Here is a 26,602-nt window from a genome sequence, read left to right as displayed (position 1 = left end):
TATATATATATGCTTAAGAATTTAAAACTTAGATACATCAATAAAAGAAGCACAGAGACTATCCATGTGTATACTTGAATATAAACATACATTCCCTAGAGACTTTTATCATTTGAAATGGTATAATTTTTTGATTAATTCTAAACTACATAATTTTGAAAAATAAAATTTATGAATGAAATGTATGATTGGATGATTATAGTTTTAAAGGAAAGATTTATAAAACCATATGTTGATTTAAGGACTCAAAACTGTAGAGCAAGTAACAAGAGAATAAAGCAACTTAATGATAGAGTGATAGACCAGGTAAAGTTAATTTACAGTTATCTTTGTATCAGTGAAATGAAAAATCAAACGTTAGTAATGAAAACACAAAGATGCTTTAGAATCACAAAAGTCAAGGAATGTTTAATGAATCAATTATATCTTAGGCTTATTTTATAATACTTAAAATCAATAGCCATCTTAAAATGAATCCATATTGAAATATTACTATATATTTACATGTATGCATTATGTATTTAAGTAATAGGAGGGTTTCTTTCTCTCATATGTCAGCCCCAGCAATTCTTCCCTTTATTATTAAACTGCTATACCCTCTCTCATCCTTGAACTTGTCAGCTTCCTCCTGGCCTTGAGTTTTCACACTTGCCTTTTCTTTATCTCAAATGCCTTTCTAATATTTTGCTTTGGTTGTTAATATTAAATACCTTACCATCTTGGATTGGTATCTAATCCAAAAATGAAAATGTTCACCTCTTTAATTATTTAAAGTTTTGTCCACAGGCAACTTTTATTTTAGAAACTCATTTCACTTTAAATTCCAATATAATTTTAGATGGCATAAATGTCTTAGCTTTAATTTTCAAGGGATAATATGCATGAGGGAATAAATTCAGGGTCTGCTAAAGAGAACAAAGATGTGCACAGCTCCTAATCTGTTACATATAGGGCCTTTTAGTTTCTTCCTTTTCCATTCCTACAGTTTTATTTACTTTTTTCTTTATCTCAAGAAAATATTAATGCACCATAGTGTTTATTATTAATAATAAAAAGATGTATTTTGTGATTCTGCATTATTGATGGCAATTTTGATAAATATATGCTTCAGAAACTCACAATTATTAGATGAAGTTGAGAAATGTAGGCTTATTTTTGACAGTGAGTATTATTACTAACACAAGAATTAGAAAATTATATTTTTCTCTACTCAAAACTTGAATTGGAAAACTTTAATGCTTCAAAATAATGACTACTGAATAAATCTGGAGAAAATAACTTCTTCTAACTTCTAAGAATACTGAATACTGAATACAGGTATATTCTTGAATTTCAATCTGTTGAAACAATTTTCCTCAAGGGTCTTAGATAATGTATCATAGGCACTTTGTGTCTGATCCTCTAACTTAAAAAGGGACAGAAGGATAGAAATTACAGTGTTTATATGGATATGATCCAAAGCACTCATTTTATGATATAAGCAAATGACTTAAATATTCTCTACAAGACCCAGATTTTATTTGGTTCATAGACAAATTCCTTACCATATAAAAATTTCTAAAAGAGGAAAAATACCTTTTGAATATGAATTTTATCAACATCTTGTATTTACCATAAAAAGATGTACATAATAGAGAAGTCATGGGCCACTCTATTATATTCATTCAGGTTAGTGTCTTTCCCTTCACAAGTCATATCCTGTCTTCAACATGAATTGCTCTGGAATAACTTTTGCAATTTTGTGATGTTTTTCTGCAGTTCACATTTACCTCCAACCTAGCTCCCTTTTGACAGTTTTGCCAGTGTGTAGGTGTTAAAGGATAGGACAGAATGATTAAATAGCACTTCACATCTGAGAACTAATTAATATTGGATGATTATAATTGGACATTCACCAACTGAGATTAAGAGAATAATGTTAAGAAAAGTCCAGGGTGGTGAAATAAAAACAGGTCTGGACAAATGCAGCTGCTCAAACTGGTTACTTTCTATTAGACATAGAACTGCTAATGACTTTTAAACTTGTTATTTTTCTTGTAATATTTCAGTGGTGTAAAATCATCATACCATGTTTCTATGACAAGTGACATTAATGGCAGAGGACTTGATTACTTTTATTTATTTATTTTTTAAGAAGAGCCAACCAGACAACTCCATAGTTACCTTTCAGTTCTGCAAGACAGATAATCAGAAAATGCTCTCTAGGCCATTTTAATATGAAATACCAAAGCTTAGAAATCCCCTGTAAATAATTGAAGGTAGCCATTAGGAGCATAGCCAACCAGTCTGTTAATGGAGAGTTCATGAGAGACACTAGGAAGACAACTTCTTTGAGAAGACCAAGGAACATTTGGTGGTTTATAATTGATTTTTCTCGGTAGAACTTCTTTTATTTTTTCAAATAGTAATTATATGAGCATCATTATAATGGCTGTTGCCAAGGACTTAGTTTTACTCTTCAACGCAAAAATTATATTTGGCCAAAGAAACTTCATAATTATCTCTACTTATTTGAGATAGGATACAGATTTAGTTTTTTTCCACCTCATTTGAGAATCTAAGATACTTAAGTCTCCCCCCCAAGGAATGAGGATACTAAGAGCAGAGCTGGGAAATGAAGAACTTACTACACACTACTCACTATGCGGGAAGGCTGGAAGAGTTTCGCTTTAATAGTTTAACTCCCAGAGCATTTCCTTGTAATTATTTTTTTCCACAAAATGTGAAGGTCTGATGCATCTTTTGAAGATGTTAAGTACCTCTCTAAATTATGAAAGTAAGGCATTTTCTAAGGGAAATTTCTTTTATAAAGGTATGTGCTGATTCACAATGAGAAAAGATGAAGCAAATAATATTACAGAGTTCAGAAAACTGGTTGCTGAAGCAACACAGGCTTTTGTGTTGAGTGGTTTTTATTAAAATGCATTCAATGTGTATATGGTTTCAAAGCTGGCCAGTTTGCAATGCAGGTTGTTCATATACATACATACATACATACATACATACATACACATACATGCATACATACATATACATACATGCATACATACATATACATACATGCATAAAGATACATGCAAACACATATATGTATATAACAATGATAAAGAAAATAATGCTAACAACTTGAGAGTCAGGGAACATGGAATGGCTAAAGGGAGAATATCTGTATCTGGGAGAGGTTGGAGGTAGAAAATGAAAGGGCAAAGTGATGAATTGTTAATTGTAATTAATTAATTAAATTAATTAAAAATGCATTACATTATATTTAAGTATATCAAATAAAACAGAGATAGGTAAGAATTTTTTGGTAAATGATTTCTTTTCAAACACACACACCCACACACACACACACACACACACACACAGAAAGACGGAGACAGAGACAGAGAGACAGAGAGACAGAGGAAAACAGAAACAGAAAGACAGACATATGGAGAGTAAGAGCAAGGATTTAAATAACTAAATGTTTTTCACTATCTCTCTCTTCTCCTATATTTTCTATCTCTACATGTCTGTCTTCTTCTCTCTCATAGACACACATGTACAGAATCATGCTCTGATTTTTTTGGCTAATATTTCCATACTATGGTTTGACACATTGATCTACCAATGTCTTCATATTCAAGGGTATAGCAAAGCACTTATTTGGTTTTGATACTATAACTGGTAATGACCTCCTAAAATATCAGATGCATTATTTTAAATTATCCTGAGAAAATATATATTTTGTCATAGCTAATCACATTTAGTGATTTATTTATTGTTTATATAACATCAACTATTGTTCTATGCATATTTATTATTTGTGAACAATTGTAGATAGAAGAATCCCATTACAGAGTCAGCTGGAATCCTGTTTAAAAACAGGGTATTTTGGTTTCATGGAATTCAGTGTCCTTTAATCATTAAAATATATTAAGGTTTCAAAAGGCAACATAAATCTTTAGAGTTGAAAATGTGACCCAAAGTACAGGAATTTTCTGCTTAACTTTTATAAAAAGTAACATGTATGGATTTGTTAGCTTGAAATTTTATTTGAGTTGCTTATTTTGATTATTTTAGATACTGAAATCATCCTATATGTGTTATTTAAATAGCATGACTCATAATTTAGAACTGAAAAGTTCTCTCTTATAGGTGATGTTAAAGTGGATTAACAGACGTTCTGAAAAATAAGATGCTTTTACCACTGAAATCCTTTAGAATTTAAAGGAAATCATGAATACATAGCATCTTTTTTTTTTTTTAATTTGGAAGCCAAACTGAAGGACCATACATTACTCCCTTAAGCCTGATGTAGTAAATGGCATCCATGATTGGACCCCAAGATCCTCAACTGTGGCATTTACACTCATATGCAATCACCTTTCCTATTATAATGCAGTTAGACTCCATGACCAAGTTTAAGGGCACTGTAGTCCTTTTCTCTTGAATTCATGCTGTCAAATATGGTCAGAACGATACAGTAAACTAATAAGGATTCCTACTGATAATCACTAATGTGAGCCTAAAGAAAGATCTCTAGCCTCTGAGCCTTTATGAAGCCTATAGAATCTTCAGAGTCATCTAGCTCAGCTACTTGTGTATTCCTGATCTTTATATATTCTATGAGATAGACAACGTTGTCTGAAACAGCCAAGTTTTTTGATAATAGATTATGCAACATTAGGAAACTAATGCAGTAGATTTGGAAACAAGTTTAATGTTTACTATATTTTCTTATAAGTTTAGCTTATGAAATCACACCATTAATTTTCAGTAGAAAGTTTGAAGAGCACGGGCTTTGCATCCAAGATATTTGCACTACATATTTTCTGCTATTCTTTGTCTATCTTCCACATACATGCATGCATATATGGGCATACATGGGCACACATACACATGTTAGTGGTATTTTTTTATATATAATCCTGGGAAGGTTTTCATGCTCTTGATTCTGAAATCTCTTTTGTAAAGGAAATACTTAATCATATTCTAAAATACTGACCATTTCCAAGATGTCTGTGCTTTCATGGACAATTAATGGGAGAGCCAGACAGATCACAGTTATGGAGAGGGGAGGGGAGGTTTTGCCTGTCCCACATGCTTCACACATCTTCCATTGGAGAAAACAGATGAAGAGGAAGAAAGGGACCATTTAGCAAAAATTGTAATAAGGTTTGTCAAAGATAACATTATATCTCCTAAACTGTTCTTCTATGGTAAAATCTTAAAAGAGGTGGTGGTGCATTTCTTTAATCCCAGCACTCAGGAGGCGTAGGCAGGTAGGTCTATGAGTTCAAGATAAATAACCCCACTCACTGCCCCTCAAACTCCAAATACTTAAAGGGAAGAATGAAGATCTTGAATCATAATATAACCCATGTTATTATCAGAATTTTAATCTACAGGTGCAAGTAATGCAATTATTTTTCATTGTTATGTTTACAATGTTAAACATTTATATAGATATATGTATATTTTATGGAAAATTTTCCTTATCTAATATCAACTGTTAGATATTTTAAATGTTATTAATTCATATTTTAATGATGTAATTGTTAATTTAAAATTAGAATGCCATCACATATTTAAAAGGACTTGTTAAAATTCCCTTAAGAAAAAGAACATCACGTTATAGGATGAATTAGTTGTTTAATGTCCATCTGGCTATTCTACAGTTTATAGACCAGTGATTCTTTTTTATTCATAAAGTTTGATTCCACATCATCTAGCAAAAGCAATAAATATCTTGATGATTCTGCTTGTAGCTTGAGTAAGCAGCATTCTGTGTGAGCAATAAAAATTTATAGAGTCCCTGGGGGGACTGTAATCAAGCAGGTGTTGATTTTTATACTAATACCAATATTGGACAATTATGAATACTATGTGTACTATATCCAGACATAATAGGCAGTAAATGAAAAGATTCATGCTTAAAACTTTAATTTAGTTCTCTCTACACAAATAACTTATACAGTTATTATAATGTCTTTTCCTAACAGGTGAGGAATTTAAGGCTTGGGAAACAAAGATTGTTGTCACCTGGCAAATAAGCCTTAAAATCAGGATTTCAGGCAAGGTATGTGTGATTAAAGAATAATCGTCTTCGATTCTCATCGAAATAAAAAGATATATAAAAATAATGTAAAATATCCATTTATGTTTTGGATGCCAGAAATTGAAGCAAAACAGTTTAAAGGCTTATGTAGTGTCTGCAAGAATAAGTCATTGAACTATCTAGTTAAATTTTCAACTGATTTGTAATATGAAATCATAGTGTTTTTACTTCCCATGTGTCAAGTGCTTCATTTCATAAATGTCAATGTGAATCAATGAAAGGAACATTACATAGTAAATGAAAGGAAAGAAACTAGAGTCAAGTTGCATGTTCTGTGACTAAGTGCATGTTCACTACAGTAGCCCACTGCTGCCAGTTGGTTGTTGAGGTACGGTCATGATCATGGTTTACATAGTTGTCACTCATTTAGCCAGCAGCTATTTTCACTTACCCCAAACTGAGTTAATACAGATAAGTTGCCCTCAGGAAACATTAATATTATTTTGGCTTTGTAATAATTCAACTTACATTTTAATTTCTAGTTTAGTTATCCAACTTCGCTCAAGAACAAAAATGCCATTTCTCGGATTAGAGACATGCAAATATTTTAGTGTTGCTTTATATTTAGAATCTTTCTCTGTTATTTATGTAGAGTAAGAAAGGTGAGGTGGGATGAGTACTGACCTTATAGCAAACAAGAGTTTCTTCGTTCCAGCATGACAAAATTCCTCACTTCATATATGCCATAAACACTAAGTATTAGGTTTCTCTTTAGAGGCAAAAACTATGAATCATTCAACAGCACAACATACAGCAAGTAGTACACATGTTCCTTCAAGGATATATTCATTACAATATATCCTTTAAAATTTCTACAGTTATGGACATATTAATAAATGTACTTAAGCAGTAGTTCATACACACAAAATATACATGTACATCACATTCACATACCTAGATATGCCCTCCAACACATGAGCCCTGCCTCAGACACAGAAGCACACATGTGCATACCCCTCATGCACCGTTCACAAAAGCATTTATTGGAAAAAGAATATTTCCAAAGTGGAAACTCCACTTAGTTTATGATTGGTTAAGAGGAAATATGCAACTGTACATGGCTGTCTCTGTGGTCTACTTTATCTGCTATAATTCTTCAAGAAATTAGTAAAGAAAATAGAGTTCAACAGTGCAACTCTAGGAAAAATTACCTCACCTCTTAAAGGAATTTTTTCAAAGTTTCACAGGTTTTGTTTTGTTTGGTGCTCTCTCTCTCTCTCTCTCTCTCTCTCTCTCTCTCTCTCTCTCTTTCTCTCTGTAGGTATACACATTATATATGCATACATATACATATGTGCACACATTATATGTACATATATATGAATATAAATCATAGATGTTAAACTAATGGAAAGAAATGTTTCTTTGTTCAGTATATAGGTTTAGATATAATGAGTACCAGTATACTGATTATACTGATTGATATTATATTGATTGATTATATTAGCAAAAGAGAGATCATGGAACAGGTAAATTGCTGAACTGCTCATGGTACTTTGCTTCTAACGGTAAACATAAGCCAGTCTTTCCAGCTACACAGTGCCTCAGCCAACTCCTTAGTAAGCCCAGAGAGAAATTATAAAGGTTGGCAGCTGGACTGTCCAGCTGCTAGGAGTACTGGTACTTCCTGAGGATTTGCATCTCAGCATCCACATGGCAACTCACAAGCCTCTGTAATTCAAGTTTCAGGGAATCTAATACCCTTTGGTGGCCTACATAAACTCTAGACACGTGAGTGATACACTGAAATACATGTACATAAAAAAACCATGTATATAAAAGAAAAGTTTAAAAACTTTTGAGCATTAGGTAACACGTTTTAGTTGGTTTCACTTTTTATTTATATTAAAAAGGCTAAAACTAATAATCTGTATTATATAATAGCCTTTATTCTTATTGTAGAATATAAAGATGCCTACCTTATATACTTGACTTCCAAATGCAACATTATATTTCCATAAATTACTTGAAAACAACCATTTGAATTCATGGCAATGTTACAGCAAACAAATAAACAAAAAGTTTAAATACCTGGGAGGATTTGTTTATGTGTTACTAAAGTAGATCAGAAATTTAGAGGTAGTTTGTATAGTTTGTATTTGTAATTTTGTTATTCCTTAGAAAAAGTGATCGGAAGCATGGGAATGTAATAGAAAATCACTATTTTTATATATTTTTATATATTATTGTTAAACTACCATGATTTCTGGTGTATAATAGCATAAGTGCTTTGTATGAATATTTCTAGTATTCTTCCTGTGATGTGCTGTCACTGGCAGCTACTGACAAGTCTACTGAGGTCATCAAAGCTCCACTCTTCAATCCAGAGTTGGGAAGGCATTGTTTTCTTTCTTTCACACAAAAAGAATCTTTAAGAGGAAGGAAGAAGTGAAGCTACAAATCCATAATTAATAATTTTAGATAGTCTTATATTTTTCTTTTTTCCCTAGAACTTTGTTGAAAAAATATATACTCTAAATTGCAGAGGAAACTGAGTTACTCTTTCATCCTTATTTTTAATGTAGTTCTCTTTAACCTCACTTTTAAATATTTTTTTGTTTTCATTGACATAATTGGTCATCTTACTTTATCCTTATTCTTGTTCCCTGTCCCTTTGTATAGCAAAGCAGTAGATGATATAAATAATAAAGCCATGCAAGAATGTAATTTAAGGTTTAAAAATAGACTTTCAAAAAACGAAAATAAACAGAAAATTCATGGAAGTGATGAGGAGGCAATTTACAAAGTGTGTGTCTTGGGACATGAAAGGAACTCCTTATTATGTTAGCATGTGTCATTGATTTAAAATGTACTGTTTGAAGTGTACAGGATATAGCAAGTTAGATGAAGTGTGGTTAATATATATCCTATATAGTTGTATGCAGGAATATGGGACTAGTGTGGTATCTGGTGACACTGACCTATCCAGTGTTCTGTGCCTTACCAAATATACTACACAATATATCACTTCATTTTTCTAGGAAAGCAGAAAATATAATTTGATGCTCATTATGTTTACAATTTTTAATTTAGTCTATAGATATTAGTCTTTTTTAGATCTATGCTACATTAAAATAAGCATTCATGGTATATGAGAAGTGTCTCTGAATTCCTATCTTTTATTGTAGAAGCCATAGTCCTACACTGGCACTAGGAAGGAAACACAATTCCTCCTAAAACATATTCTTAAAATTGTAATGAAATTTATTTGGAGTACTTTAATTAGTTTTGCTTTTTTCCTGTTTTGTATGTACCAAGTCTTTAATATACTAAATTATATGGTATAAGTTTTCTTTTAAATAATTTGCTCCTCAAACCATTGATGGGATAACATTTTGACTTTTGATTTTAAAACCTATAATAACTGCACAAAATTTGTATCATTTTGTGCATGTAGTCTCTAGCCGTAATGAAATAGTATACATGTCTTTTCAGTGTCTGTCCTGCTATGTTCACATTGTATAGATGCTGCTGAGGCTACAGTTCTAGCATCAGCCGCTGTCATTTCACCATGAGAATCTCTTCTCTAGGCACAGCAGGAACTCCCTGGACCACTAAGCCAGATAGGGCTCCATGGAGAGTGTAATGTTTTCAATACAACATTAGATATAGAATTGCTGTAATGAGTGTTTATATCAGGGAATTCCCTTGATGTTTATTTTCTTTCAGGTAATGTTATTTTAATTAGTACCAAATGCTCATATCCAGTTTCTCTGCAGTGGACCTTGCAACACATAAGATATGAGGAAAAAAAGAACATAAAGCCTTTGTTTACCAGCTCAACAATTATAATTTTATTTATAGTTTTATTTGAAACTGATTTGGTAAACCATTTATCATACTTTGCTTTAGTTCTGATATTACACTAATTTTGTAATGTCTAAAGGTCCCAACCACTCACTACAGCAATATAAGTTAATGTGTTTTTTTCAAAGATTTATGACAATTTCCCCTTTATCTATACTTAATACAATGTATTAGTAGAGACACAGATTCTCTAGAGATATATAAGTTCAAGAATCATGCACAGACCAGGATTGCTGGCATCCACATACAATATAAAAATGCAAAATCTCATCTTATCACCACACATTTACCTGCCCAACCATAAGAATCATAAACTGCATTTCAACGAGAACCCCACCTGAGTGGGGTTACTATTTCATCTATATATGTTGCTGATATTTTTAAATCTTCATACAAGACCACACTTAGGTTTAAATGGAAGATTACATTAATGTTCACAAAGAAATGATCGAGTTAGGCAGCTGGAAGGGAAGGATGATATAAAAAAAAGGACTGTGCCTTTTACCTAAGTAATAGATGGAGGTACAGCAACCTTCCTAGAAATAGGCAAAATTTTATCAGAGTGAAAAAAAATGGAGGAAAATCCATAAAGTGGTAAATATGCATCATTTAAAAAAGATTTGTAATGTTGATTATTAGTAGAAAATTATTTCATTTAACTTTATTAAAGTTATGATATACATTCATTTGTTATATATATCTTTAGAGCAACAAATGACTATTTATTCAATGATCATGTGTGCAAAAATCTACCCAGAGAAAAATAAAATAAGCAGAGAGGAAGAAACAGGCACTGTGTAGAGTGTGACACTGGGCTGTATGTGGCTTTCATAACAGACCCAAGGCCCTGCCTTCAAGGCGATGTCAAGTCACTCCTGACAGGTACGAAAACAGCTCCAATAATGAATGAGAGTTTCTGCAAATCTTTTCACCTCTCCATAATACTGTTCTCAGGATCATGAAGTTATATATTTTTAATTAATGCTCCTGAAAAGCTGTTTCTCTGTTTGGATGAGAGAACAGGTACTTTCTTATAATACATTTGCAGATGGTTATTTTTCATCTGGGTATGAGAAATGTTTCCTTTCTCACAGTGAGCTTTCCTAAACAGAGTCAAAAACCTGCTGACTGGTCAAAATTAACAAGAGCACTTTATGAAAATGATTTCCCAGTCAGTGTTTTTAAATACTGAATGTAAGAATAATGAACTGTCGTAGGGGATTCATGTTGGCAAGATGAGCTACCAGTTGGCAATTAGTGGAACTGTATAACACCCTGGTGACATAGGCATCTTTTATTGCTGCCATTTTTATGGATGCAAAAGGGCAACAGAGAGTAATCAGCCTTTGGCCTCAGGGAAGCTACACAATCAGCATCAGCAAAAGCCTGGTTGTTCTGAGGATCTGGTGTGATGCAGGAGATCCTGGCCAGCCATTCCAGCCACCTGCAGGATATGTTGATGCTACTCAGTCTCCTTGTGACATGGTTCTTCACTTGTTAAATGATAGACATCATGATACTTACTTTAAGTGGTTGGTAAGAAGTTTAGTTTTAACATACACCCAAATACTTCAAAATATCTGGTATGTAACTGATCAGCATTTATTGTCTATTAACTCTTAGGGAACTGCCTGACTCTGTGGTGGGGATACAAAAATAAAAAAGAAATCTCTTTCCTCTTATACTTTCAGTTTCATTATCAACAGGACCTTCTCTAAGCTTATGAACATTTATCTGTGAGTTTTTCTTATGAACATACATCTAAGCTGGGCGGTGGTGGCGCATGCCTTTAATCCCAGCACTTGGGAGGCAGAGGCAGGTGGATTTCTGAGTTGGAGGCCAGCCTGGTCTACAGAGTGAGTTCCAGGACAGCCAGGGCTGCACAGAGAAACCCTGTCTCAAAAAACGAAAATAAAAACAAAAACAAAAACAAAAACAAAAACAAAAAAGAACATACATCTATTGAAACTCTCTCTCTCTCTCTCTCTCTCTCTCTCTCTCTCTCTCTCTCTCTCATCTCTGTTAACTATTTTACAGTGAGTGAATGTTTCTCAGTTTCCAATAAATGAGTTATAAACAAAAATACAATTTTTCAAATTTAGTCATAATATGACTGAAAACAATAAGCTCTATCAGCCTATCACTGATTGAAGCTGAGGGATCTAAAGAAAATTATCTAAAACCTCAGAAATGATGTAGGAGAGTCAGACAAACATAGATAACTCTAAGGCTATTTTTGATAGATCCTGATTTTAAAGCATTCTCTGATCATTCATTTGGTGAAATAATAACCTCAAACAGCTGGTAATAAGATACCATGTCTGAGGGAAATTATTAGGTCATGCAGGTAGAGGCCTCATAATGATACTTGTGTTCTTATTAAAATAATCTCAGAGAGTTTCTTTGTCCTCTATGATGTGAAGACATGGGATAGGATGGCTACCTATGAAGCAGAGAATATGCCCCATCATACACTAAGTCTGCAAATTCTGGATTTCAGTCTCCAAACATTTACAAACTATATTCCAGTTGTTTATAGCTCATACAGTCTGTGATATTGGATTATAGCAGCCCAAATGTGCTGAGAGAAGCAAGAACACACATGTAAGGAAAGTATCTTGGGCAGAAATGCAAGGAAAAGAGAGTAGGGTACATGGGAAAAGGTGATCTAGGTGTTTGTGGGGTGATAGATGGATGTTTGTATGTGACAGCTAATGTGAGCAAAGCAGGTAAAGTTAGAAGGAAAGACAAAAGAAGAATGCTATGGTTTCAGTGTTTGCATTATAGAAGGAGTGGAGGCTCCGTAAGGGAAAGTTACTTCCTTGTGGTCAGCAGAGTGGGATCTACTGCTGATGTGGGTAGAGACTTCACATAACATGCTTCTTAAAGCTTTAATGCTATGAAAAAAGGGTAATGTTCAACACCACCCCTTTCCATTTTTCCTTCCATTTTTGTCATGGCATATCCTCCCTCTGCGAGCTGCAGCTTTCAGGTACCATCTTAGAAGTATTGGCTAGGCCATTGGAATTTTGATATAGTTATATAAAAAAGAAATGATGAAGAATATGTCAAACATGGAAAAAATACAGGCGAAATAATTTTACGACAGCTAGAGGAGGAACAAATGTTGACAGTCAGTTAAGAAAAAGACATAGATTGTTGTAAATAGAACATTAAAGGAGATTGAGTGGATACACAAAAGCAAAAGGTAGGGAAGGTCTGAAGGTTCCAAGGGATTGATGAGGTGGTTGTGTTCTGAAATGCCATAGGACTGTAGACAGAAAGCCCATTCTGATACAATAACAGAAGAGAAAAGAGGAAGAATGTGTTGGAAACGGAAGAAAGGCCATTTTTTTCATAAAGTAGAGAAGAACTTGACTGAGTTATGTTCATGCCCATGGCATGTAGAAAGTAGAATTTAAGAACAGATGAAGGTGAATATTTGGTGCAAGAAATATATGAGCTATAAAACTTTAGGCTGCTTTGTAGCTTCTTTTAGCTACATATTTTAAATTCATAAAAAGAAATGATATAAAAGTAGAATTTACAATCAAAAGGGAAACTGAATTTAAGGACTTGAAGAATTTTCAGCCTGATCACATAGTAAAGAATGAAAAGCCCTTCAGCAGATGAAACTAAGGGTGTAACCAAGCAGGTGGCCGTCTACTGGGACATGGAGAGAATGGTGGCAGAGGTTACACCTTGGGACAATGGGAAATGACCCCCAACGCAGGTAGAAGACACCAGTGCATTCTTCTGTCTCAGTATTAGGACATAAATATGTAGAAAGGAAGCCTGTCAAACAAGAGACATCAAGCATCTTCAGGAGATGGTGGATCCCTTAGATACCCAGGATTTTTGTTTTTGTAAATTCCAAGAACTAGATCTCAAATTTTCTTATTTATAGAAATGAGTATTTAGCCTATATAAATTACTTGGCCTCAGTTATGTGTTCCAGTAGCATAAAATGCTCTCATAAAAGAATGTTTTGGTATAGAATAGAGAATGTCATCTGTTGTGACTTGAAATTTTGATGCTGCATCATTTTCAGGTGAAGACTGAAATGATGGTAGCCTATAGTATCAAGGTAATATCAGTTGGCACTCACCATAGACTCTAACTCTGGATGGAAGAGAAATCAAAACCAAAATGAAAAAAAATGAACTTTGAGAATCTTCATGATTTTCCTTTAATATTAGTGAAATGTTCACTTGACTTAAATAAAAATGAAATAATTTTGATGATAAAAAATAAAAATAAAACTTGGGGAATAATTAATTCACTAGTTATAATCAACAAAGTGATACTTTTAGTTTCTATATTTTACTCTCAGTATGTAAATTTTCATACACATGTGTGCATGCACAAAAACATGTGCACAGAGAAAAAGATATCGATATCTATATTTACAATTTATGTTATGCATGTAATCATCTATCTATCTATCTATCCATCCATCTGTCATCTATCTATCTATCTATCTATCTATCTATCTATCTATCTATCATCTATCTACCTACCTACCTACTATCTGTCTATCTATCTATCTATCTATCTATCTATCTATCTATCATCTATCTATCTATCTATCTATCATCTATCATCTATCATCTAGCTATCATCTAGCTATCATCTATCTATCTATCTATCTATCTATCTATCTATCTATCTATCTATCATCTATCATCTACCTATCTACCTATCTACCTATCTACCTATCATCTATCATCTATCTATCTATCCATCCATCTATCTATCTAATGTATCTAACTTATCTATCAACTTTCTGTGTACCTAGAGAGAGAAGTCAGAAATAGCCATGTCTCAATTTTTTTTATTTCAGAATTTAAAAATATTTCAACTATAAGGAATTACTTTTACCAATTCATATTTCATAAGTCAACAATAATAGGAAACAGAAAGACAAAAATCAAGATGTGGAGCTGGAGGTGTAGTTACACAATACGTTTCTTGCATAACAAATATATGAGTCTGTAGTTTTGACACCCCCAATATAACAATATATTGCTATATTGCTATATAGGTTATTTATGAAATAAAAGTTAAAATTTGAGATTCCATCAATCTTTGCACCCAGAGGCCAATGCTTTCTTCTAATAAGCCACATACTGTGAGAAAAGATGCTGATAACAGCTGCCTGTTTCTTGAGTTCAGGTATTTGTGGATAATTTGCATTATAAGCAAATTAAATTTCTTGATCTACCAAAGAATACTTTGTAAACAACCAGAATTTTACAGAACAGCCCAATCCCTGAGAAAATGGTAGAAATATGTATCAACATTGGTACTAAAACATAAAGATAACCTGAATGTTAACAAAGAGCCATGGATGTGTTTCAAAAAGTTCTTTGAGCATTTTTGTGCCTCTTCAATAGTCTGTGTTCTAACAGATCACCTGAATAATCTCTACTTCTGATTTTTCCCATTCCCTTTGCTTTAATGGCTTAAATCTGCAGCTTTCATTATGAATCAAAGCTTGCATAACTATAGCCACAGGAGACAACACCAGAGGTGTTTCTAATTGTTTTTACAGTAATCCATATGCTTCTTCTAAACTCTAACTGAAACTACCTAAGAAGCCCACAGAAGTCTGCAGAGAATGCTCTCTGAGAAGTCATTCAGACTCCAGAGATCGTCTGCCTTCCCATGAGTTTGATGGACATCTTCCTCCTCAGTTCTCCTGCCCTCAGTCTCAGTTCTCCTAGAAATCATTTTCACGTAGTCATTTGTACACAAGCTTTGTTTCATGTGCATATTTTGCTCATATAGTTACCAAAAACAAATTCAAAATACTATTCATTGCCCATGCATTTGTCTAGTCATATGTCTAGTTATACCTATGTACATTTACTACAATCCTCTTTCTTTTGATCCCTCTGAACAACCTGTCCAAATTTCTGGGTCATTTTACCAATAACCAGCAACTGAAACAGACTTGGTTATATGTTCTTCTGAATTATCTCATTTACATGCATATTTCTACAAAAACTGGACACTATCAGGGAATAGTTGTATTCTAAGATGGGATATCATACGGTTTTTTTTAAAAACTAAATAGTATTTAAGCTATAACTAATGAAAAATATAATTTTAATAGCTTTACTACTGTAAGCTTTCCCAGTTAATATTTATAAAAGTGTTTTCTCAAGATGAAAATCTGTATTACGGAATGAGATAATAAAAGATAATTTAGCATTTGAAGTTATTTTTTTTGATAAATTAATTTGATTTTTAAATTATAAAGTCAGTGATTCTAAGATTGGGATGAAACTTATGCAGACATATCCAAAGATGAGCCACATAATAAGTTATCCATTTCCTAAAGGTCGTCCTTAAACATATGTACATATGAGTAGCACTAAATGCAATTAGTAAACAGATATGTGTATATGTATGTATGTTTGCATATATGTTTGTATGTATGTACATATGTGCATATGTATGTATATATGTAAGTATGTATGTATAGAGAGAAACACTATATATATGCTCTGAAGAGTACATGATAGTATAAGCGAAGAATAACAGAGTAACTATTTCCATTTAACCTAGTTCATCTAAAATAAGTCATAACATAATAAAAAAGTAACCATTATCAGTGTGGTTATCACAGCACTGTTTATAATATTAAAATAATAGAAATATTCTAATGATCCAACTATAAGAATGTCTAAGCATATAGGAATAGCAAGTAATATTATATTGAACTTAAATGATAGATATCATCAAAATGCTTCTATTATATTGTGAAAGGAAGTCGTGTATGTGTGTGTTCTGTTCATGTATAAAATTATACAAAACACATATGGACGTGTAAGGAGTTGGTAAGAATATAAGGTGTACATGTTGTAATAGAGAAACTATAACAAAGTCAATCATTTTGTGTTTTATTGAAAGATTGTGATATTTTAACATTTTCGATTCTTTGACCACATATTTGTATTTATGAAAAGAAAAGGCTTTTGCATGTCCATGCCATTCTCCCATGCTGCTGTTACTATTCTTCATTGTACTAAAGGCTAAGAATATTTTCCTAAGGCTTATGTAATTGTTTTTGTTTTAAATGCTGATTTGGTGTTTTTACCTTTAGGTCTGTTTATAATTAATCTTTACAACCACAAGAAAGTTGGTGCATTCATTTCCATTTTGGAAAATATGACTTTTAAATAAAAGAGTTGTATTGACTTTTTTTTCTTTGCCAGAAGCATAATAAGAGACATAATCAGAACATGACTTAGAAAGATCCAGCTACATATTTAATCCATTATCTCCGGGTTATTAGCATATTCTGTAAAACAAATACTTTTAAAATAATTTTTCCAAGTTCAAAGTAAAACTTAATAAGGCACAGTAAAAGTCAATATAGAGGTCATGTTATTTACTATAATTTAGAATCAATGGTTTTCAGATTTTAAATTAGATGAAAGTACTTCACTTTTTGCTGATTATGCCTTATGTTTATTTGGAAATATTGAATGTTATATCCAAACTCAAACGGTAAAGTGCAAATGACCATAAAAAGAGCCAGTGATTTTTCTCTGTGTGAAATATAACAGAGAATTCTTCTCCAAAACAGAAATGTTTTGATTTTGGAAGGTTTGTTGTATATATGTGTGCATGTTGCTTTTTCGGATAAATAAGTATTATGAGGACATGAAGATCTGTTTCAACTATTGGGACACACACACACGCACACACACACACACACACACACACACACACACACACACACATTTTCTTTGCCCACATGCTGCAGGCTGTAACATTTGCAAGGCTAGCCAATGAATACGAACTGTCTTTCCCTTGATCCAAACTGTGTTTCTCAGCTGTAAAATGGGTACCATTTCTATGCCTATTCTGGTTTTCTTTAGAGAAGATTTAAATGGGTTTATGATTTGTCCACTCAGACTTAGAAAATTACAGCTCACTACGTACTCCTTTGGAACCATTGGACATTCTTGGTGGAACAGCAGGATATAGGGAAATACTTTATCTTCCAAAGGCTAGATCTCCAATTCTTTCACTGAACATCTTTAACCAAGGAAGCAAAAATGATTATCAGAGAAGATGAGACTGAATGGTGAACATATAGAGTCCTGAGGGACATTGACACAAGCCAGCATCTCTTCTTTGGATCCACTCATTTTTTCTGTAATCTATTCTGGAATTATGTATGTCTACTTTTTCCATTCCTATTATGAATAAAGAGATTAAGTTCCAAACATTGGGGTAGTCTTTTAGTTTCATACATCCTGTAGCTTCTGGACACACTTGCCAGTTGACACATCTATATTCCTTTTTGCCTGCAAACCTATGGTCAGCTATTTCAGTCAATACAACTGCAAACTTTGGGAGGGAGAGTTTAAATATCTCTTTGTTCTGAAAATTCTAGAAGTATAAGTCATATTTTTTTGTATAATAAACTGCAGGATTATATGCAAATTTTACCTTAATTAAAATAATAATTTTGAGGCTGTGGAGATCACTCAGTGGTTTAGAACACTTCTTATTCTTGCAGGTAGAGACCAGGGTTCAAATCCTATCATCTACATGGTGACTCACAAACATCCATAACTCCAGTTTCAAGGAATCAATGACCTCTTCTGACATCCACAGGCAATAGGCACATATGTTATGTATTTACATACATTCAGACTAAATATTTAACATATAAAAATGAATAAATAAGTTTTCTTTAAAAAAATGGTTCTTTTCTTTAAAAAAATGGTTCTGTCTTCTTGTAACACTAGTACTGTTAACATATGAGAAATGAGCATGTAATAGCTATGCCAAAAAATGTCATAATGGTAAATAATGAGGGGAGGGAATATCACAGCATCAATGGGACAGGAAGCCCTTGGTCCTCTGGAACACTCACTGTTTCAGTGTAAGGAATGCTGGGGTGGTGAGGCGAGAGTGGGGGTGGGTGAGACCGCATCCTCGCAGAAGCAGGGTGAGGGAGGATGGGATAGGGAATTTGAGGAGACAAAACTGGGGAAAAAGGATAACATTTGAAATGCAAATAAATAAAATAACCAATAAAAATAATTGAGAATAATTCAAAGTAACAAAATTTATTTTTAAGTGAAGTTGGTCTCACTAGCTTTTATAAAATGAAACAGCTGACTTGAATATAAAGACCACATTAAATCAATTTGTGTTGTGCTTAAATCATCCTTTCCAAACTATGGTGGACTATGATGCTAAACTCATTGGCAAAAGATCCGTGCTGCCCACTCACTTATGTTACAGGAATTCAGTCTTGCTGTTCCTTCTCAACAACATTTTACACAAATTTAGAACAATGAAACTATAAGTTGAAGACATTATCAATTATTGCTATATTATAAATCTCCTTAGAGTAGACCCTGAAAAACACGAGCATCTGGTACCTTCTACCCTAATGTGGCATAAAACAAGATAAACTAATGAAGAAATTATGAGCTCAATGAGATGTTAGAGAGGAGTCAAAGACAGAATGATTATAAAGTTAGGCCAAAGAAAAGCAGATTATTAACCTGAACTATTATAACAATATATAATATAAGCACATATACATATATGCATATAAATACTGTTTTTAGGAAGTGCCAAATGAAACCTACTTTCTCATAGTACTTGATCTCATAGTCCAGAATGGCTCCATTGGAAAATGCAGGTGCTTGCCATGATAGGGCAAGGCTGTTCTGGGATGCCCAGTCCTTCCTCATCATACCAATCAGAGAAGGTGCTGTAAGGAAAAGAAAGAATAATTGATTAGTAGAAATTATGTTCCATCATCTAATATATATCACTTCCAAAGAAAATGAATTCTTTTGTGAAGAGTATAGCAATTATCAATGACAAACTACAGAAATAGGCTTACAGTACATTCCACTGAAGCTAAATAAGAGATTCAAATGCTTAGAAAAACCATTAAGTTTTATAGAAAACACTCAAATATTCCAAGATGAAAGGCAGAGCTCATTGTGGCTCTGTAAAGAAAGACGTTTTTCTTCAAACTAGATTTCGTTTTGGGATTAACAGGAAATCCAGTGTACTTGTCTCCTGTTTTTCTTATGACCTATTCCTTACCTTAGGAAACAAACTACATGATTACAAGATGGTGTGGAAGTGTTCCTTTCTTCTTGAGAGATCTGAGTAAGAGAAATACAACCCCAAAATACTGAGTGCTGATTTTATGATGTAATTTCCCAGAAGAGCCATTTAAAGTGGCTCTAAAAGGCGACCGTTTAATTTAGGAAGTCAGAAGGAAGGACCGTGAGAAGTTATTATCCTGCTTGTATTAATTACTTCGATGGCCCAGGCATGGTCTTCTGATCAGAGATAGTTGTGCATTTGGAAGTGCAGTGTGAGTTAATAATTCTCTTGCTAATACTGAGAAGTAGGACACCACAGCCTCCATGAGAAAATGGGGGTGTGAGATCAATGAAGGTAAATAAAAATACAAATCCAAAGGGTCCTCAGGGAATTTCGATATTTCCCCACTTTATTCTCTGATATCTATTTAAATGTGTTAATAATTGGTGAAACAAGGTTTAAAAACTGACTCACTGCAATATTTTAAACTTCTTAGAAAAACTCGTTTTAATATTTAACTTCTAGAAGGTTGTCTTTGCATCATCAGGAAAAGTCTTCTTTAAAAAATTCATGAGACTGACAGTTTTGGCCCAGAGGAAATAAAGAACTAGAGGATATGTTTAAAACTCTGTTTGTTAGAAGAAAATTAAGGTTTGACTAATATATGTTGACAAAAATGACATGTAATTACACAAATCGTTAAATTTTCTATTATAAATAAAGGTAGTAATAGATAACGTAGAAAAGAAGAAATGGCACTTGGGAATTATTCATTATTTAAACTGAGACACATTTACTATTAAATTGATCCCTATGGGAAACTGTACTACTTTTTTTACATTATAGTTTATAATGTATTAGATGGTCATTTATGAATAAATTGTGAATTCAAAGCAAACCATAAAAGTTGGAAGATGATCAACACCCTACAATTGTGAATATGCTTTTCATGTAAACATGAATTAATCTATGGTTAATTTTCAACTTAATATAGTGTCCAGTACAGTGAATATTATACGGTATTACAATTTGCTCTTAAGGCCAACCATATAATGGTTACAAAACATAAATTTTCAGTTGTGGTCACAATATTATAGAATGACTACAAAGTAAAATATGTGTACCAGTTTTCTCCTCTAGTATTCCAGTCATCAATTAATGACACATTACTTGATTTTTCAAGTCTCATGTTATACTTCTATAAAGAAAACAGTAAAAAGTTCCTTAATTAACATAAATTTATCACTTTAATATCAGTTGGGGCATGGCTCAGCTGACAAAGCACTTGCTTGCAAGCACAAGGACCTGAATTCGATTCCCAGAACCATGTTGTTTTAAGAGAGGTGTAAGTTTTATCTCCACTGCTGGGAATGCAGAGAAAGCATTGAAGCTACTAACCAGTCGGCCTAGTTGGTGATCTCTGGACTTATAGGAAATTCTTAGAGGAAGTGGATAGTCATCCTGTTCATGACACCCAAGGTTGTCTTCTGGGCTCTGTCTTTGTGTGCATACACATGAATATACACTCACATGCACCCCTCCATACACACCGAATTACATATGTTCAAAGATGTACACATGCATGAACATAATGAATTCATAAGTAAAATAGACTTTAGGGAATTAAAACTGTACTCATCTCTAACACTTCTTCATTTGCGCACAACATTTTGAATGTAAACATGCAAATATTACATAGCTTTATTTATCAAACTGGAAGCAATTCTACTTATTTTTCAATATATTTGCTAACTTTAATCACTCTTTAGCTAGCCTGTAATGATTACTAAATATTTGATTGTGTTGATGTTTATTGATTTTTTTAATGTTGAATGTGCAAATTTCTAATACTATACTCTCAGAATAGTTACATATGAAAATCAATTTGACACCATGAAACTTTCTATTGTGTTAGATTCTTGCTTATTTTACTCACTGGTTTGGACGTGTGTTCTCAAGTGATCACACCACAGCTCTCAGCAGCTGGAACTGCAGGTGCATCATCCCACAAGGTCCTGCCTGTTAATTTTATTTTCATTGAGAAAAATTGCTTCACGTAATTTGAACTTTCTGAACCGTGTTGAACATTAGCATACTGCTTTTGAAAATAGCTGTATTCATATACCTTGGCACCCATTATAAACAGTTAATGAATTGAAGCTTAGCATGTGAGAAACAATTTACAGGTTACTACACCCCTAATACTGCATTTTCTGTTTTCACAAAAATCATCATTTTATGGGGTTTCACTGAAAAATGAAGCTTTAGTAGATAAAGCTGCAATAATTTGGAATATACTTAGTGAGTTTATTATTTAATGGCACAGATTATGTAACATTTACAACTAGCATACTTGGATAGCAGCATACTAATTGTACTAGAATACAGAGCAGAAAATATACCATAAATATTTGTACCCATCAAGGAAAATGATTTAGGATATAAAAGGACAACTCCTTATTTATTTCTGCTTAAGAAAAATCAGCTTGGAGTGAACACACAGAGGAATATCTTCTGGAGTAGTGACTGTCAGAGCAACTTAAAGACTCACATGGTGCGTTCTGAGTGAAAATTATGTATTCTAGAGAGCTTTCTGTAGAATTGGATTTCTGGTGTACCGCCATACTTAAAACTTCAAAGTCTTAGCTTTGACCTTCAAAATGATTGTTGAATAGATTACTGCTGCTGTTCTAGTTGGTGATGTGAACCTGGGAGAGGAGAGCCTAAAAATGAGGTACACTAAATCTCATGCAATAGCCAACTTTATTCAGAGACTAAGGCAATGTATATACTCTGAGAGTTAAGATCACATGATTAAAGTGTCCAATCCCAAGGACAAACTGTATGTGACAAAGACATAAACACATGAATAACAACAGTAGAAGTAAACTCACTCCTATCTGCTACACCTGGGGGGAGCATGAAAACACATTTCAAGAACAATTATATGGTTTTCAAGAAAATGAGGTCATAATACTTGTTTTGTTTTCACTAGCACTCAGTTCACCTCACGTGTCTCCATTCTAGAACTGTATTCTGACAGATTATCATGTTCTTGCAAGTAGTTGTAATACAAAACCTTCTGATTAACTACTTTTACTGAATACCATAGTTTCTTAAGTACTTTGTGACAATTTTGATGAAACTTATATAGTAGTATTAGCGAAAATGAAGCTCTTATTTACAAATACGTGAGCATTATTGGCTTAAGTTTATACATACACAGTTGAAAAAATATTTTAGTTCATATATTTGCTCCTAATTAGGAATCAATCAGTTTTTGGGAAAAAAAGTTACTAGTGACCATATAAATTGTCTTCTCAGATCTCACCAATGTACAATATGTACAATGCTTCCATCTTTTAAGATAAGCAGCTGAAGCTCAGAGGACTTCTACAATTGTGTAAAGATACTTGAAGGTAAGCTTCAATATTAAATAAAATGCCAAGTAAGAATTACACAATTAATATTGTTGCTGGGAGTTTCTCTTAACATTCACTCTAGTTTAATGGAATGTGTTCAAAATTAGAATCCAGTTCAAAACCAGAAAGAGTGAAACAATGTCACAAATAATCTTACTGCCTTTGAATGTTATTTTACATATGCCATTCAAAACCACATTGAATAATTATAAAATGTTTTACACTGAGAATTTATTAAGACTTTTGATATATTTAAAGTGATAGTATATATAGGTATATTAAACATAAATTATAGCTTTTCATTACATGTAAATTATAGTTTAATTAGAAGAAATGATGGCTTATTTTTTTAAAAAATTATATTGACTATTGTTAATTTCCATTCATCTACTGATCATACTGCTAATATCAATATGTATTTATTTGGCTGTGGGCATGTGTGCTTGCTGGCATATGTTGTACATATGTTTATGTGTATATTAAAACAATATTTGAATAAATTTTATATACTATTTAAATTTTGTTTTCATCAATGTAGCAAGTATGTAACGATGTATTTCATGCTACATCAGTTGCACCAGCAAGTAGACAACTTTATCAGCCTTTCCATTTCTTTTAGGAAATATCTAAATATGTAAGGCATATTTCATATGAGTTGGTGTTTTCCTGAGATCTCCCCTTTGGTTCCAGCTCTTATCTCACAAGTACTCATCGCCTTTTCTAGCCTGACATTCTGTCCTTTATCACTCCATCTCTCATTTCTATTCCTCATCCTCTGAGCCTGCCTCCTTCTTTATTTATTTGTGTATGCCTTTTGATCTCTCTGTATTCACTCTTCTTCTTTTAGCAGTTCTAGGAAAGACTTAAAGTAGTTATGAGAAAAGTTTAAGAAAACATAGTCAATAACACAATGAAGTGTTAATAAGCAGAATAGACTGGGACAAACACATCAGAACAGAATTTTGTTTACAGCTGATCCTTCTTTCTCATTGCTATGGAACCAATGTACATCACTGCAAAGCACCAAGATGTGCAGATGCTTCTTCTGGTGTGTGCTTTGCAGAGACATCATGATCAGTGCTATCATCTTCATGATGTATTGATGTGATACATATCTATCATGGGAAAATTGCGTACAGATAGCTATCTCTATCTCTATCTATATTATAATTCTGAGCTTCATTCTTAAAAGTTTGTTTATTGTTTTGTACATATTTATTCAATGTTTTATGCTTTAAAGAAAATGAATCCCCACTATCCTCACAATATTTGTCTTGTGTGATTTTGCTTTGATGTACTTCTCTTTGTAATCAGATTTTAATGATAATATATATTGTTATATCCTTTCCCCATGTGGATGAAATCTGGTTATGTGTTTGAAATATACACACGAGAGATACATGAAGGAGAGTTGGCACTTTATTTTATGTTCTCTCTAGTTTATCTCTATTTTTTATGTTCAAGAATAACACTGTAGTATGCTAAACCAAATGGTGGATTCACTAAACTGGATAATAGCTCCCAAATAACACATTACAGTCCCTGGATCTTGGGAATCTTCTGGAAAAATGCTACTTTGAAGTTTGTTTTATTAAGATCAGAATTTTGAAATAGGAGAGAAGTTAGCATGGTACTCCAGATGTGCCAGAAGTCACAGAGGACTTCATAAGAGAGAAGAGCAAGGGTCACAGGACAAGGCTGAAGCCTGTCCAGATTAGAACGAGCAGCGGATTCCTCCCAGGAGCCTCCAGAGGGCTTAGACTACCTGACATCTGGATTTTAGCCCTGTAAGACTTTTTGAGTATTTCTCACATCCAGAACCGGGAAACTATGAATATACATTGTTTTAAGAATTGTTGTGAAACTTTGTAGTCATAGTAGAATCAGGGTATTTACAAGTCAACACAACAATACAATACAGCACAATACATTTTACCCACTTAATGATGAATATATCTTCAAAGATCTATTTTTATATGAATTTTTGATTCCATTATGAAAATTGGGTATGTTTTAAAAGAATACTTGTCCAGAACAATAGTAAAATAATGTATCTTTGCCTTTATCATTTTAAAAAAGTGTTCTCAGTCTGTTTCTTTTTCAAAATTTGAGATAATTTGTATAGATTTATATTATAATCTTCTCTGCTTTTTTTTTGTACCATAGAGATATTTTCTTCATATCTTCCTAAGTTCTTTTCAACATTTTTTCTTTGAGTTAATTGTGTTAACATATTTTTAATGCTTTTATCTTTGAACTTCCAACATTTTCCCCAATGGAAATATGAGCATCAAATAACAAGCTTGTCCACAATTACCACTGTATCTTGCAGCACCATGGTGACACTGGGCACTGGCTTGGCATTAGTGAGAATTAAGTAGAGATACTTCCATAGATCACTCAGAAGTCAGGATGTGGGAGTGGACCTAGTGGAGGGAAAGTGGGATGGGGAGCTAAGTATTGTGGTCTCCTGATCCTGTTCTAATCATCCTGATCTAGCTGAACACAGCCTGAGATCCAACCAGCAAACTGGTCAGACAAAACAGAGGACCTGAGGTGAGGGCCATGGCTGCTTCCTCTGTCTGCAGGGAAATGTCCCTGAGCCATCAGGCCCCTCCCGTACAGAGTCATTGGCAAGCAAAGTAGATTCAACAGGACCTTAATAGACTTTTAGGAATTTAGCATAGATAGCTTCCCAAAGCTGAGAAATAGACCAAGCCATGAAGAAAGAAAAAAAATAGAGAAATTGAACCCTTCCAACTTAAAAACAAATCCTTTACGCATTATAGTAAAACATCTTATTATAGTAAAATCAAAACTAGTTTTTTCTTTTTTCTTTTTTGCAAATTAAAGGAAAATTATATTTCATGTAAATACATGCTTTGCCTGCATTTCTATCTGTGTATTATATGCATCTCCAGTAACCTCGGATGCCAGGGTAACGTGGCACAAGCCGGTGATGTGGGCTCTGGAAATCAAACTTGGGTCTTCTAGAAGAACAAACAAAATGCTGAAGAGTGCTGAGCCAGCTGTCCAGCCCCTCTACTTATTTTTTACATGAAAGTGCTACTTATATATTGTATAATTATACATCATATATGAAATTATAACACATTTTAAATTTGCTATCATTTAATTATCTTTGGACAAGGTTTATTACTTCTCAACC

The 26,602-nt window shown here is 33.2% G+C and overlaps 1 protein-coding gene across 1 annotated transcript in view; it reads right to left on the bottom strand.

Moving 5' to 3' along the window:
• Epha6 (EPH receptor A6) overlaps nt 1-26,602 on the bottom strand; it is a 900,945-nt gene that overhangs the window by 322,994 nt on the left and 551,349 nt on the right. Inside the window, exon 6 of the mRNA XM_028760223.1 lies at nt 19,537-19,661. Within this exon, the coding sequence (XP_028616056.1) occupies nt 19,537-19,661 (125 nt within the window). The remainder of the gene's footprint in view (nt 1-19,536; nt 19,662-26,602) is intronic.

This window comes from Grammomys surdaster, unplaced genomic scaffold, assembly GCF_004785775.1.
Source record: "Grammomys surdaster isolate TR1022 unplaced genomic scaffold, NIH_TR_1.0 126398, whole genome shotgun sequence".
NCBI lineage: Eukaryota > Metazoa > Chordata > Mammalia > Rodentia > Muridae > Grammomys > Grammomys surdaster.
This window is presented reverse-complemented; position numbering and strand designations above follow the sequence as displayed.